We start from the raw sequence: 16,491 nt of genomic DNA, 5'->3' as shown, positions 1-16,491 counted from the left end.
CCCGTCGTCAGCTCCCCGAGAGCAGGACTGCATCCTCTGCACAGCTCTGTCCCAAGGCTGGGACACTGCCTGACACACACACGCAGTAAATGTCACATGCACAGAACACACAGGCGAACGCTGCACATCCAGACCCTTCTGTGGTCACACACACGCACTCCTCACACACTCAGAACACAAAAGGGCTTCACTGTTCCCTGTGATGTACCTGCTCTTCAGCCCAGGTGGTTTCCATTCCCTCCTGCTTAGGAAACTGAGGAGTGATCACTCCTTCTTAGGTCACCAGGAATGAAAAAGTGTCCCAATTTACAGCATGACACTCATATGTTCTTAGAAAATACAAGTGATGTTATTTAGTATGGACTTTTCTCTGACACCTGTGGCTTCTGTTATTTCCAAGCCTGAAACCCATGCCGAGCCCCAGCAAGCCTTCTTGCCACACGCAGGAGAGCCATGAGCAGGAGAGTGGCCGGGAACGCAGAGGAGGACGCGCTGCCCTCACAAGGCTGGGTGAACCAGCCTGTCACCGGAGACTTAACTCTGACGTCTCTTTCGAGTTCCCAATAAGGTGAATCTCGTGAATGCTGCCAACAAATCATAACAAATACTGCCTTTCCTGAGTATCCAGTACACCTGGGCACAGTGACTCTGACATGCCAGTGGGCACGGGTGCAACATCTACCCCACATCGAGGAAACAGAGGCTGAGACAGAATAACCTGCAGCAGCTCCTCCACTAGCCAGTGTCAGGAGGACTTTGTACGTCGGGGTCCGGACATGCCGGTGGGTCTCATGGGGAGGGCAGCCCGGTCTCTGCCCCGAGTCAGCTCACTGCATCACTGGAGGGGCTCTGCAGACCACCCTGGGCCTCCTGTCTTCCCCCTCCATCCCGGGGGCTCTCACAGGGTCCGGGGAAGACCAGAACCTCGGAAGCACTGAGGGTTCTAAACATAAGTACAACATCACCACCCTGTCCACTCAGTAACCTCAAATGCCAGGCAGGACCTTTGAACCAAACAGGAAACAAATTCTCTAAGCAGTCAAAATAGGTCCCGTACAATTCATAGTCCAAATTGCCTTCATTTCCATCAAAATGTAGATGGAAATGCCCCACATCAGAGATTATTTGTTCTTCTAGAGCACTCCTGGCTCTTAGCTCTCCTTATCCAAAGCATCTGAGAGTGGACAATTTGTCAAGGGTTGAAAAGGCATGTCCCCAGCCAGCAGCACGATGTGACCGGCCAGATTCCACCACCAGATAGGAGACAGCTATAAAAAGCAGACACGAGAGCTGTAACAAGGCAGTGCTGATGGCCAATCAGATAATCCCACACCTTTTCAGAGTCCTGGAAAGCTTTACCTTACTGTTCCTTCCTCATTATCATCCTCATCATTGGAGACCAAGAACCTACTGCATGCCACGTTACTTACATTTGTTATTTCAGTCTGTCTTCCTGCAACCACATGGTCATCCTATTTTACAGTTCAACAAACCAGTGCTCACAGGGCTACCTGCTCAAATCTATGTGTCTGGTCACTGCAGGGAGGAGTTCTGATCAGGGGTGGGAGGCTCTCCCCCACCATACATGGCCTCCCACCAGGGTTGGGCCCCAAGACTGAGAAGGGCAGCTGAATCATCAAGGAAAAGCAAAACATTTTCTGTGAATTATGCTTAAGATGACATCATTTTGGAGCCCCTTCTACTCAAAATAGCTTATCAGAAGCACTTAAAGGCTTCAAATATTGGAAAAATCAACTGATTTGGATGCTTAATCCTTATGAATAATGGATTTTGAAGAAATCATTACTTCATGGCTATTTTAAATCATTTAAGGGGCTAAGCCCTGTCCTCCTTCCTCCCAAGCAGGTCTTCCATTGAGGATGGTATTACAGGCTTATATCATAGGTGCTGGGTACCACACCTGCTATTCTGGGTTCCCTGAAGCCCCCATGAAGGCAGAGAGGAGGGACCTCAGATTTGACAAGCTCTGCTCCTGGACACCACGTTCCAAAGCGAGAGGCACAGACTGGAACTGTGACGCGTGCACACCGTGCTACTGCCGTCTGCTCGGAGCGCAGGCTGTGGCTGTCCGGGCCTGCGAGAGCGTGCTGGAGGTGCTCCCCTGGCCAGGAAGCGTGTCCCAGCCCTGCCCACCCACGCAGCCCCGACCGTACCTCGTTGATGGCCAACTGCTCGCCGCCCCCTCCAGTGTGGCTGTAGTGGTGGCCGGAGCTGTGCACATCCTCATACAGGTCCTCCTCACTGCCCGCCTCATCTCCACGGAGGGCCGTGTCCAGGGCGCCATCAGGAAGGGCTGGAAGGAGAGAGAGAAGCTGCCAAAGAGGACCGAGGCAGGGGACCCACGGAAAAGGAGGCACGTCTTTCAGGGATGAACAGTCCTTCTTCGAGAGGAGAGCGGGGGTCAGGGAACCAGATTCTCAAACCATTCTTGCTGCAAAAACATAATCTGGCTGAAAGAGTGCACTGGTTGACTTCACACCACCACTATACATCACTTACCATTCAGTCCCCACCAGTTCCATAAACAAGGACACACAATTATGTTCAGTGGCAAGACACCCAAGTGATTCAAAATCACTTACCAATGTATCAGATATAGATGGTATACCTTATCATACTTTATACATGGTATAAAGCCCTTAAAAATGCTAATGACTGATTATTAAATATGTGTATCTCCAAAGAAATATACAGTATACAGATGCAAATAGTTTGAAAATTAATAAAATAAACACGTTTTTATCATCCTGATATTTATCATCCTAGAAAATACAGACTCTTAGAATTCACACTCCTGTATACCCCACTTCAGTTCCACTCCCCACTCTCTCCTTTAGAGTTATCCAGTATTTCAAGCTTTTTATAAACTACCCAGGCTGTCGTTGCTTTGGCATGTACTTCTGCTGAGTTTTGCATGGTTTGACCTTTTCTTCTCTGGTTGGCTTTTTCACCCAGCAGCTCATGGAGCTGTGACTGATTCAGTCTCCCTGATGAACAGTCTTGCACTGTGTGAGTATCTTCAGTTTTGCAGGCAGGCTGCACTGCTGCAGACAGATGGCATTTCCCAGTCCGTCGCTGGTACAAAGGACGGTGATGCAGACCCACATGCCTCCAGGGCACACAACCCAGACCTTCTCCCAGTGTTTCCCAACTCTTTTTCAAGGGACTGTCCCCATCCAAAAAGCCTCTTATACATTGTTTTCCTATTCACCCCAAAGAAAATACCACAAATATACTGTATATTTTAAAGTTCTGTGGCTCTTTGGAGGATCACAAACTATTGTAACAGCTAAGATTTTCGCCCCCATTGGATGAACTCATTACCTGTGGTGTGAATTCATGCTCCTGGGTATAGACAGCTAGGGGCGACATCCCTAGGTCCTGGGTATACCCACTCTTCCCTAAACTATCCTACCAATTTAGACTTCAGACAGTGTGTAAGAATGTTCTCACCACTCTACGTCCTCCCAACTCTTGGGATGGCCATTGTTGGACATTTTCATTTTTGACAGGCTGATGGGTATGAGATGGGATCTTAATTTTTATTTAAATTTTAATTAAAAAAATTTTAATTTAAAATTCTTAAATTTTAAGAATTTTAAGATCTTAAAATTTAATTTAAAATTCTCTGCTTACTAATGAGTTGAACATCTATGTTTATGGATTATTTGTATTTCCTTTAATGTGAAGTGTCTGTCTATTGAGTTGTTTTATCTTTAATATAATCATTAATGTAAAAATATATATTTCTATGTGAATCTAGTTTTATATACATATACTTTCCTCCCTTTATTCTGGATTCTAAATCTTTGTCACCCATCTGTGTTACAAGTATAATTTCCCTGTTTGTAATGCCTTGTTTCTTTAAGGTATTTTTGATGAACAGAAGTTATTTATTTATTTATTTACTTATTTTTTAGCCATGGCTTGTGGGATCTTAGTTCCCCAATCAGGGATCCAACCTAGGCCTCCTGCAGTGAAAGCTCAGAGTCCTAACCACTGGACTTCCAAGGGATTCCCAAGAAGTTCTTAATTTTAATATAGACAAATTTGCCAGTGTTATCATGTATATTTATATTTTGCAGAATTTCTTTCATTCCTAGTACATGGACATACAGTTGCATGTCTGTCTCCGGCTGCGCTGGGTCTTCGCTGCTGAAGGAGGGCTGCTCTAGTTGCGGAGCGTGTGCTCCTCACGGTGGTGGCTTCTCATTGCAGAGCACAGGCTCCAGGGCGCACAAGTTCAGCAGCGACATGGCGTGGGCTCAGCAGTCACGGCACTCAGGCTCTCGTACATCCCACGGCATGTGGGCTCTTCCTGGACCAGGGATCGCACTTCTGTCCCGCACTGGTAGGCGGGTTCTTACCTACTGCACCATCAGGGAAATCCTGGTTTATATTTTGTGCGTTTAGGAAATTCTTTTCTACCTCAATGTTATAAAGATATTCTCCTTTCATGTTTTATATTTTTCTTTAGACATTTAGGCTGCCTAGGTGGCTCAGATGGTAAAGTGTCTGCCTGCAATGTGGGAGACCTGGGTTCGATCCCTGGGTCAGGAAGATCCCCTGGAGAAGGAAATGGCAACCCACTCCAGTACTCTTGCCTGGAAAATTCCATGGACAGAGGAGCCTGGTAGGCTACAGTCCATGGGGTTGCAAAGAGCCAGACACAACTGAGTGACTTTACTTTCACTTAGACATTTGTTTTTAACACACTTGGAAATGATTTTTATGTTATCGTGTGTGGCTGGAATCTGTAATACTGTGATTTATAATAAGAAATAGATGCTTGATGTTCAACCTGTTCCTGGCACAGAGCTCCTACAACCCTTGGAATAACCTATATGTGACCATGGTGTCTTATGTTATGTTAATGATGTGGGCCTGAACTGACCTGAGCAACCCCGGGTCTGTGCCTGGAGACCAAATGGTCTTGAGCCCACCTTGGGAGCAGGAGCCTTTACTGACATACACAGTCAGGAATCCCAAGGAACTCTCATAACTTCTATTTCATTTGAAAACTGTTTTATTATGGAAACTTTCAAATGTGTACAAAGGGAGACATGATGGTATAAGGAACCTTGTACACCCATCACCCAGCTTCGATAATTCTCAACATGTCAGCAGTTTTGTTTCATCATCATGAATGTTCCATCATTCAGCATTGCTTCCTCACTAGATCCAAGACAAGACATGGTTTCATCTGTAAATATTATAATATATATTTCTAAATAAGATGAGCACTATTTTTTTTAAACTACAATACATATCTAAAACAGATTATAGTCCATCCAAGGATGTCTGTCATACCTTCTCCTCTACAGCATGAAAAAATCTTTTTATTTTGAAATAAATGTAAAGTATAGGGTGTTGAGACTCTAGTGCAGAGCGATCCTGTGTCCCCTTCACCCAGTTTCCCCCAATGATTATATTTCATATGACTCCAGGAAATTGCCCATGGTATAAGACCTGTAAATTGTTCTATGTCATTTTATACCTGTGTAGATTTGTGTAACCACCACAGCCACCATTATATAAGCTTGGGAGGTTGACTTTTTTCACTCAGGCAAATGTCCTTGGGATTCATCCAAGTGGTTGCTTCTATTTTTACTTCATTCCTTTTTATTGCTTACTAGTACTCCATGCCGGAGAAGGCAATGGCAACCCACTCCAGTACTCTTGCCTGGAAAATCCCATGGACGGAAGAGCCTGGTAGGCTGCAGTCCATGGGGTTGCAAAGAGTTGGACAAGACTGAGCGACTTCACTTTCACTTTTCACTTTCATGCATTGGAGAAGGCAATGGCAACCCACTCCAGTGTTCTTGCCTGGAGAATCCCAGAGACAGCGGAGCCTGGTGGGCTGCCGTCTCTGGGGTTGCACAGAGTCGGACATGACTGAAGCGACTTAGCAGCAGCAGCAGTACTCCATGCAATAGATGTAAACGTTTGTTTAAACATTCATCCATTGAAAGACATCCAGGTAGTTTTCAATTTTCAGGTTCAGTTCAGTTCAGTGACTCACTCGTGTCTGACTCTTTGTGATCCCATGGACTGCAGTACATCAGGCCTCCCTGTCCATCACCAACTCCCAGAGTTTACTAAAACTCAAGTCCATTGAATCGGTGATGCCATCCAACCATCACATCCTCTGTTGTCCCCTTCTCCTCCTGCCCTCAATCCTTCCCAGCATCAAGGTCTTTTCAAAGAGTCAGTTCTTCACATCAGGTGGCCAAAGTACTGGAGCTTCAGCTTCAGCATCAGTCCTTCCAATGAATATTCAGGACTGATTTCCTTTAGGATGGACTGGTTGGATCTCCTTGCTGTCCAAGGGACTCTCAAGAGTCTTCTGCAACACCACAGTTCAAAAGCATCAATTCTTCAGTGCTCAGCTTTCTTTATAGTCCAACTCTCACATCCATACATTTCAATTTTAGGCTGTTACAAATAAAGCTACTGGGAACTCTCATGTACAGGTTTTGGGGTGGACATAAGTTTTCCTTTTTCTGAGATAAATGTGATTGCCCAGGAGTACAATTGCTGAGTCATACTGATATAGGAAATAGATGAGCTCCAGGTTAGATGTTACAACTGGTCTCCTGTTCACATTTCATGAGGGATAAAAGTGGGCTTCAAGCTGGATACTAACAGCATTTCTTGAGACAAGAGATAGGTGGGCTCCAGTTAAGGCATTTACAATCAGCCTCCTGTTTGCCCTCCGAAATGGAAGTAACAACAGAAACAGGGTAAACAGCCAGTGCTTGTCTCTTGTAAACACTTCAGTGTAACAGTCGTGGCAAGGACAAAGAGGGGAAAACCCTATTTGAGCAAAGGATTAAGGGATCTTCACACCCCCTTCTCTTGGGACCAGGGAGAGATTACATGTGCACAGAAAGGCTCCTTGTAGGTCAAAAGTGAAAGTTGCTCAGTTGTGTCTGACTCTTTGCGACCCCATGGACTATACAGTCCATGGAATTCTCCAGGCCAGAATACTGGAGTGGGTAGCCTTTCTCTTCTCCAGGGGATCTTCCCAACCCAGGGATTGAACCCAGGTCTCCTGCATTGCAGATGGATTCTTTACCAACTGAGCTATCAAATTATGTGGGTCAAAAGTTAAGAGATAATGCCAGGCCATAATGAACCTTGCTCCTCCCAGAAGCCTTCATTTCAAGGCCTATCTTGGCTGAGGGGTGTGTGCATACCCCAGGGGAGGGTCCCAGGGTAGGTCAGTTGTGGAAAAAGAATCCAGATAATTGGCCTGACGGAAGACAACAACCGGGAAGGACTGCCCTATATAAATAACTAACCACCTCTTTACTGCACTCCTCATAAGCGGAGATGTCCACACCCTTTCTCTCTGGGTGTGCATCTCTGCCTTGCTTCTGTCTCAACTAAACAAACCTGTTTCTCTATGTGCTCTCCCACTTGTGCTATGTTTCTAATAATAGACTTTGTAACTGCATTTACAGTTTCTGCCTCTGTGATAAATGCATTTTTCACTGGGGGCAAAGATCCAGGGAAAAATAGCTTCTAGCCTCTAGCCCTTGCTGGTCTGGTGGCTAGGATTCCTGGTTCTCATCCAGGCTACCCAGGTTCAATTCCTGGGCAGGGAATTAAGATCTTGCTTCATATCACCACTTGCTGTTGCATCGCTGAGATCAATAGAACAGTTGAAAAAAAAATTTTTTTTAAAAGAAACTGTTGAACTATTTTCCAGAGTGATTGTACCATTTTACATTCCCACTACAATGGATGAAAGATCCAGTTTCTCAGCATCCTTAGCAGCATTTGGCACTGTCTGTATTTTATACTTTAGACATTTGGATAGGTGTATAATAATATTGCTTGTTGTTGTTCAGTTGCTCAGTTGTGTCATGCTCTGCGACCACATGGACTGTAGCAAGCCAGGCTCCTCTGTCCTCCACTATCTCCTGGAGTTTGCTCACATTCATATCCATCAAGTTAGTGGTGCTATCTATCCATCTAACAATATTGCATCTTGGTCTTTATTTGCATTTCCCAAAAGGCAAGTGGTGCTGAACATCTTTTGATGTGCCTATTTGCCATTCACATATCTTTTCCAATGAAGTATTTCTTCATGTTTCTGCACATTTTCTATTTGTATTGTTTGTTGTTTTATGTTGAGATTTGAAGGTTCTGTATATATTCTAGATATGAGTCCTCTGTCAGACATATGGTTTGCAGGTATTTTCTCTCATTCAGTCTGTTGCTTATCTTTTCATCCTCTTAACAAGGATTTTCACAGAGCAAAAGTTTTAAATTTTGATGAAGTTCAATTTACCACTTTTTCCTTTAATGGGTGATGCTCTTGGAGTCACATCTAAGAACTCCATCAAATCTTAGTTCCAAAAGATTTTCACTTATGTTTTATTCTAAAACCTTTATTGTTTTACTTTTTACACTTGAACCTATGATTCATTTTAGCTTTTTTTTTTTGTATAAAATGTGAAATTTAGGTGAAATTTCATTTTTATTGCCTATGGATGTCCAACTGTTCCAGCGCTATTTCTGGAAAAAAAAATCTTTCCTCTACTGAATTGCTTCTGTACTTTTGCCAAAATTTTGTTAACCAAGTGGGGATTTTACTATCAATTTTTAAAAAATTAAAAGAATTATAAGATAATACTATCAGCCAACAAATTAGATAAACTGGGTTATATGAGTAAGTTCTTAGGAAAACACATTACTAAAATTGACTCAAGAAGAAATAGAAAATCTGAATATAATAAGCAGGGAAGTTGAATCACAAACTTCCCAACAAAGAAAAACTCAAGATTTGACAGTTTCACTAGTGAATTCTACCAAACATTTAAACAACAATTAGTATTAATCTTTCTCAAACTCTTCTGAAAAAGGATTATACATTAAAAGAATTACATATCTTAACCAATTCGGATTTATTTCTGGAAATTCAAGAATGGTTTAACATATTAAAATAATTCAATATAATATAAGACAGTAATAGAATGAAGGGAAAAAGGAAACCCACATGGTCATCTCAGTTGATGAGAGAGCACTGACAAAATTCAACACTATTTCATGATCCTATTCAAAACAGGATGGGAAGGGAATGTCCCCAACACGATAAAGGCCATATGTGAAAAATCCATAGCTAACGTCATGCTTAACAGTGAGAAACTGAAAGCTCTTCCCTAAGACCAGGAACAAGACAAGGTTGCCTGCTTTCACTGCTTATATTCAACACAGCATTGCAAGTTGTGCCCAGCTAGGCAAGAAAAAGAAATAAAAATCATCCAAATTGGAAACAACAAAGTAAAATTATTTATGTTCATAGAAGATACAATCTTAAATATAGAAAACTCTAAAGATCCACAACAGATTTTAAAGCTAATAAATAAATTCAACAAAGTTGCAGGATATAAATCAACACACAAAGATCAGTTTTATTTTTATATACTTGCAGTGAACAATTTGAAAAGAAAAAAAAATTTCAAATTTCACTATAGTAGCATTGAAAATAATAAAATACTTAGGAATAAGTATTAGGTAAAAGAAGGTAAAAGATTTGTACAATGAAAATTGTAACATTGCTGAAAACCATGAAAAGACATTCCATATTTATGGATTAAGAGATTTAATATTGTTAATATGACAGTACTATTCAAAGCAATCTACAGATTCAATGCAATCTCTATAAAATCCTAATGGCATTTTTACAGAAGTAGAAAAACTCATCCCAAAATTCATATGGAATCTCAAGGGACCCTGACTAATCAAAAATATCTTGAAAAAATTAAGCTGGAGGGCTCACAATACTTGATTTCAAAACTTACTACAAAGACACAGTAATCAAACAGTGTGGTACTGGTATAAGGACAGACACATATTCTATTGGTCTAACAGACTAGAATAGAGACCTCAGAAATAAACCATCACCTAAATGGTCAATTGATTTTTGACAAAGGTGCTAAGATAAGTCAGTGAGGAAAATGACAGTCTTTTCAATAAATTGTTTTGGGAAACTGGATACAGACATGCAAAATAATGAAGTTAGGTCTTTATCTAACACCATATACAAAAATTAACTCAAAATGGATCAAAGACCTAAACATAAGAGCTAAAACTGTAAGACTCTGAAGAAAACAGAGGAAAGGTTTTATGACACTGGATGTGGAAATTATTTCTTGTCTATGACACCAAAAGCACAGGGAACAACAACAAAAAATAGAGAAACTGGACAATGTCAAGAATTTGAAGTTCTGTACAATATAGGATACTTTTAAGAAAGTGAAAAGGCAGCCTATTGAATGGGAGAAAATATTTGTAAATCATCCATCTGATAAGGGAATAATATCCAGAAATACATAAAAGAACTCCTATAATTCAAGAACCACAACAGAAACAACAATAAATTGATTTTAAAGCGGGCATTAAAAATGGCCATACCACCCTGAATGTGCCTGATCTTGTCTGATCTTGGAAAAATGGGCAAATATCTTGGGTAGACATTTCTTCAAAAAAGATACAGGGCAGCTGCTATAGAAATGAGTTCAGCAGGTCCTCAAAAAAGCAAAACATAGAATTACCATATATCTAGCAATCCCACCTCTAGATATGTACCCAAAAGAATGAAAATCAGGGACTCAGATTCTAAAATACCAATGTTGATGGCAGCATTATTCACAATAGTCAAAAGGTGGAAACAACCCAAATGTCCATCAAAAAATAAACAGGTAAACAAAATGTGGTATTTACACGTAATGAAATATTATTCAGCCATAAAAAGGAAAGATGTTCTGATAATACTACAACATGGATGAACCTGGAAAGTACTCTGTTAAGTGAAATAAGCCAGACACAAAAGGACACATATATGATCCCATTTATATAAGGTACCTGGAATAGGCAAATTCTTAGCCACAGAAAATAGGTTAGTGGTTACCAGGGGCCAAAGGTAGACGGAAACAGGGAGTTGCTTACAGTTGCTTTAGGTTGCAGAGTGTCTATCTGGAGTGATGAAAAAATTTTGCAATATATAGTGATCATGGTTGCACACATTGTGAAAATAATGTCACATATTAAATGGCAAATTTTAAAATATATATGTATCACAATTAAAAAAGTTAATAGCATAGCAAAAAACCACTGGATTTTATACTTTCCAAGGGTGAGTTGTATGGTATATGGCTTATATCTCAATAAAGCTGTTTTAAGAATTGGTGGGTTATTCTTGTTTGGCACTATTTCTGGATTCCCTATTCTGATCCATTAATTTACTTATTTGTTCTCCAATATCACACAGTCTTGTTTTCTGTAGTTGTATGTATAATAATTCTTGAAATCTTGTAGAGTGGTTCCTCTTACTTTATTCCTCTTTTTAGAACTATTTTAGCTATTTCTGTTCCTTTGCCTTTCTGTATAAATATTAGAATGATCTTGTCTATATTTATAAAAAAATCTTGTTGGGATTTTGATAGAAATAGTTATCAAACCCATGTATCAGTTTGGAGATGAATGGTCAGGAGGATCTCCTGGAGAAGGGAATGGCTGCCCACTCTAGTATTTTTGCCTGGAGAGTTCCATGGACAGAGGCACTGGGTGGGCTATACAGTTCATGGGGACACGACTGAGTGGCTAACAGTTTCATTTTCACTTTACTCTCCTGAATCCTCCAATCTGTGGACTCTCTCTCCATACATAGATCTTTGATTTCTCTCAGTGCTGCATTATGTAAAAATCCTAGACACCATATAATTTAATATGTAAATACTATAGTATACGTCTTAAAAGACACAAAGTTTGTTTCTCTCACTGCCACACCTTCTTCTAGGAGAATTTAAAAATCAATCATCCCTTTGAGGGAACAGAACAGAGTCCTTGTAAGAGTTACTACTTTTCTTGGCTCTTTCTTAGCCAGTCCTAGCTGGAGTCTCAGCAGCTCACAAAATGATTGCTTATTTAGCAAGTTTGCAGCCTGAGAGAAAAAGAAAGCAGTTTCAACATGAGTCTCCCCATGTTTTTATCATCATCTAATGTCCAGCTTTCAGGACAGGGTCTGGAGCAAAGTGGGTGTTTGCGTGAAGGAAGGAAGTAGGAGGCAGTTCACAGGAGTATGAGAGGAGGCGGCATCAGGACACCCAGGCCCTGGCTGGTCTGCAAGCAGCCAGGGGACACAGACAGTCCTCTGTCCTCTGAGATGCATTCAAACTCCTTTTTTACAAGCAAGGCTTCATGAAAGGTTCATGTGCAGTTAATGTACACGAAGGCATTAAAAGGCGTGGTCCTGTGCTCTGCAAGCATCTTCAGGTGAACAAATTAATGGGCAAAACATAAGTTGACCATGGCATGGTCAAGACAAAATCAGTCTTGGTTTTGGATTTTTAATTTTTATGTAGGAAGACAAGCCAGCTGTCTGATCCAATCTGGGATCCTAATACTTTAGAACATTTAGACAGCAACACAGCTAAGAATCCTGGTGTGCATGTGTGTGCACAGTTGCTCAGTCATGTCCAACTCTTTGTGACCCCATAGACTGCAGCATCCAAACAATCCTCTGTCTCCACTTACAAGGAAAAGCTGTGGCTCTTCCAAAGAGGGAAGTCTACTGTGTGCTGCCCTAGAGAAGAGTAGTTCTCAAAGTGGGTCCCAGGCCATCAGCATCCATTGGGAACTTGTCAGAGACACATTTTCTTGCCCCTTCTAAAAAAGTTTGGATCGGGCCCCTACAGGCTCAACTGGTGCAGACTCAAAGCCTGAAACCCACTCTTCTCAGATAGTTCTTAACAAAGTGATTTACTAAGTCTCAGGAAATTCTGCTCCAGCAGTCAGGGCAGACAGTCTTTGGGGTGGTTGCAAGGTCCCTTTAGGAAACCCTAAAGGGCCTGGCACACACACTTAGAGTAGAAACAGGAATGCCAGAATGTTGGGGGTGTTGGCAGCCTTCATGGCTCCCCCAGAACCCACTGGCTAGGGACTTCCACTTATCACATCTTTGCCTTTGCTTGTTTCTGAATTCACTGAAAAGTGTTCAGTGCCAATGATGTTTGTGTCTCCAGACACACAAGGGGTTCTGAGGGCTTCGTGTGAAGACAGACACACACCCTGCTCTCCTGGAGGTCAGAGTCCAGCAGAAACAGGGCAGAAAGAGTGAAGAAGTGATGAAGCAGCAAGCTCAGGAGCCCCTGCCCAAGTGTGGGAGGTCCTGGCCACCCTGTGTTGGGGGTGACCTGGGGGTGTGAGGGGCTGGGGAAGTGTGAAGAGTGTTCTAGGTGACGGGGACAACCTCAGGCCCGAGAAGCAAGTCGGGGGTTGTTCAAGGACATGGGAGAGTTCCAGGTTTCCAGGAACAGGGAAAGGAAGGGACAGCAACAGGAGGATGGTTGGGACAAGCAGTGTTGCTCTAGGCAGTCCCATGCTGAGCAAGAGTAAACACTCATACTTCAGCGTCTTGGGCTTCTCACCACATCCCAGTGACACGAACAAAGAAGGTTACACTATGCACCCAGTTCTGTAGGTGAGGAAGCTGGGGCCCAGGGAGGTAATGTTCCTTTCCCCAAATCACCGAGGTCTCTGGGCTGTTTTCACCAGACTGAGTCTATTTAAATCCTATACGAAGGATTCTCCTATATGAAGGGTTCCTGCAGATGGCAATTCAGACGAGGGCGGAAAGGTCTGTGTTTGCTGCTTAGGGAGCAAGCAGACGGGGATTTGTCCATTCACTCATTCCTAACCTCCCTGCTGCCTGGCACTGCCTCTCAGCTGGGACCAGACGCAGAGCCACTTTCCATATGTACTGACAGCCCGGTCCGACCCAGAAGAGAGAGGGAGTGGATGCTGCAGCCCCCCACGCCAGTCTGTCCTCGGCACGAGACTGGTCTCTCCCCACGTGCCCTTGTCTGCTCTGCTGCCTCTGCCCAGGGCTGTTGTCTGCCTTCCACTCTATCTAAATCTGGCCCAGCTTTCATGTTAAACGAAAGAAAAAAAATATTTTTTTGATAGACTTTACATTTTATATTTAATATACTTAAAAATTTTTTTTGGCCATGTTGCATGCAGGATCTTAGTTCCCCAGCTAGAGATCCAACCTGTTTTGCCTGCAGTGGAAGCATGGAGTCCTAACCACTGGACTGCCAGGGAAGTCTGTAGGCTTTACTTTTTAGAACAGTCTGAGATTTACAGAACAGTTGGGCAGACAGTACAAAGAGTTCCTGTATAACTCACACCCAGTTTCTCTCATTCAGATCTTAGTTGATAGGATACATTACTAATAATTAATGGACTAACATTGATACATTATTAACTAAAGTCTGTAATTTCCTCGGGGCTTCCCTGATAGCTCAGTTGGTAAAGAATCCGCCTGCAATGCAGGAGACCCCGGTTCAATTCCTGGGTTGGGAAGATCCCCTGGAGAAGGGATAGGCTACCCACTCCAGTATTCTTGGGCTTCCCTTGTGGCTCAGCTGGTAAAGAATCCGCCTGCAATGTGGGAGACCTGGGTTCAATCCCTGGGTTGGGAAGATCCCCTGGAGAAGGGAACAGCTATCCAGTCCAGTAATCTGGCCTGGAGAATCCCACGGACCGTGTAGTCCATAGGGTTGCAGAGTCAGACATGACCGAGCGACTTTCACTTCACTTCATACTTTGCTCAGTTTTCCCCTTGATACACTTTCTGTTCCAGGATCCCATATATTCAGAGATCCCCTTAACTCAAGATTTTGGATTTAGGTTGCACAAAGTCTGCTTTTTTAAGCTCCTGAGTACTTTTTCATTCAGCAAAGAAAACTTTCCAATGTCTATGGCATCAAATCTGAACCCTTTCTGCACGTCAAGGCTTATTTCTCAGGGTTTTCTCACAGTCTTTTGTCCTCCCCAGCCTCCCTGTTCTCTACAGGTGAGAGTAAAATAACTTTTACTGAGAATCTATAATGTATTGCCTACTAACCTATCAGATTCTAGTCCACCTGTGAAACAGGTATTATTAGACACGCTACACAGATCATCCTTGAGGCTCACAGAGGTTAAGACACCTGCTAAGGTCTCACAGGCAGTCAGCAGCAGAAGCAGGATTAAAATCTGCCCAAACGCCCACACTCCTGCCTGCACTTCTCCAGGGTCTCTGAGCTTCTGGCTTCCGTGAGCACACAGCCTCTTGCCTCCCTGTGGCCCAGCACCCTGCTACGCGTGGCTGTTTGCTGCCCCGGTTCCCTATTATTCAAAGAATTAAGTTCCAGGGAAATCAGTCAATTACAGGTCTTCATGTATAAAAGATGCTGTTTGGTTACAATTACTTCAAAAAGCAATTACATTTAAAATGTGTCGTGTCATGCTTTAGCTGTAAGTGAAACATGATTTTTGATACATGCTATTTTATGGTCAACAAATGTGAAGTGGAAAATTTAGGTAATGACTTTGATTTTTTTATAATATTTTAGATCACAGACTTTTGGAATACAAATCCAAAGAAGGCAAATTACAAATTTTGGTAAATCAATATAATACTCTATAATATAATGAAATTATGGCACATAATACTTTAATGAAAAATTTCATTTTCAGTTTAATATTCTGCTATGCAATAAAATCATATCATGCATTACTTTAATAATAATTTTCAGTGCAAAAAATTAAACATCATGATTGTTCATGGTAGATTTAGCTGGGCAGTTATTTTTTTTCAAGTGTGCCAGTACATTTTATAAGTGGGATATTGTTGATTTATAATATTAATTTAGTTTCAGGACTATCATATGCAAATTCAAAATTTTATAGATTATACTCCATTTAAAGTTATTATAAAATATTGGCTATATTCCCTGTGCTGTACAATATATCCTTGTAGCTTATTTATTTTATACATAGTAGTTTGTACCTTTAAGTCTCTGCCCCTATCTTGCCTCCCCTTCCTCTCTCACCCTGGTAACCACTAGTTTGTTCTCTATATCTGTGAGTCTGCTTCTTTTTTTATACTCATTTGTTTGTTTTATTTTTTAGATTCTACATACAAGTGGTAACATATAGTTTTGTCTTTGATTTTATTTCACTAAGCATAATACCTACCAGGTCTATCTATCTTACTGCAAATGGCATTCTAGCATTCTTTTTTATGAGTAATATTTCATATACACACACACACACATATATGTACATACACCACATCTTCTTTATCTATTCATGGACACTTAGGTTGCTTCTACATCTTGCCTATTACAAATAATGCTGCTATGAACATTGAAGTGCATGTATCTTTTTGAATTAGTATTTCCATTTTCTTCAGATATTCCACTTAGCGGTGGAATTGATCATATGGTAAATCTAATTTTAGTTTTTTGAGGAACCTCCATAATGCTTTCCACAGTGGCTACACCAATTTGCATTCCACCAAGAGTATAAGAGGGTTCTTTTTCCACATTCTCACCAACATTTGTTATCTGTGGTCTTTTTCATGATAGCCATTCTGACAGGTAGGAGGTGATATCTCATTGTGGTTTTGAC

At 41.8% G+C, this 16,491-nt stretch overlaps 1 protein-coding gene across 1 annotated transcript in view; it reads right to left on the bottom strand.

Moving 5' to 3' along the window:
• The window catches only part of ARHGEF4 (Rho guanine nucleotide exchange factor 4), a 335,116-nt gene that overhangs the window by 17,838 nt on the left and 300,787 nt on the right, over positions 1 to 16,491 (bottom strand). Inside the window, 1 exon segment of the mRNA XM_070463910.1 lies at positions 2,175 to 2,314. Within this exon segment, the coding sequence (XP_070320011.1) occupies positions 2,175 to 2,314 (140 nt within the window).

This window comes from Odocoileus virginianus, unplaced genomic scaffold, assembly GCF_023699985.2.
Source record: "Odocoileus virginianus isolate 20LAN1187 ecotype Illinois unplaced genomic scaffold, Ovbor_1.2 Unplaced_Contig_9, whole genome shotgun sequence".
NCBI classification, from domain to species: Eukaryota; Metazoa; Chordata; class Mammalia; order Artiodactyla; family Cervidae; genus Odocoileus; species Odocoileus virginianus.
The sequence above is the reverse complement of the archived record's forward strand: the minus strand, read 5'-3'. Positions and strand labels throughout refer to the sequence as shown.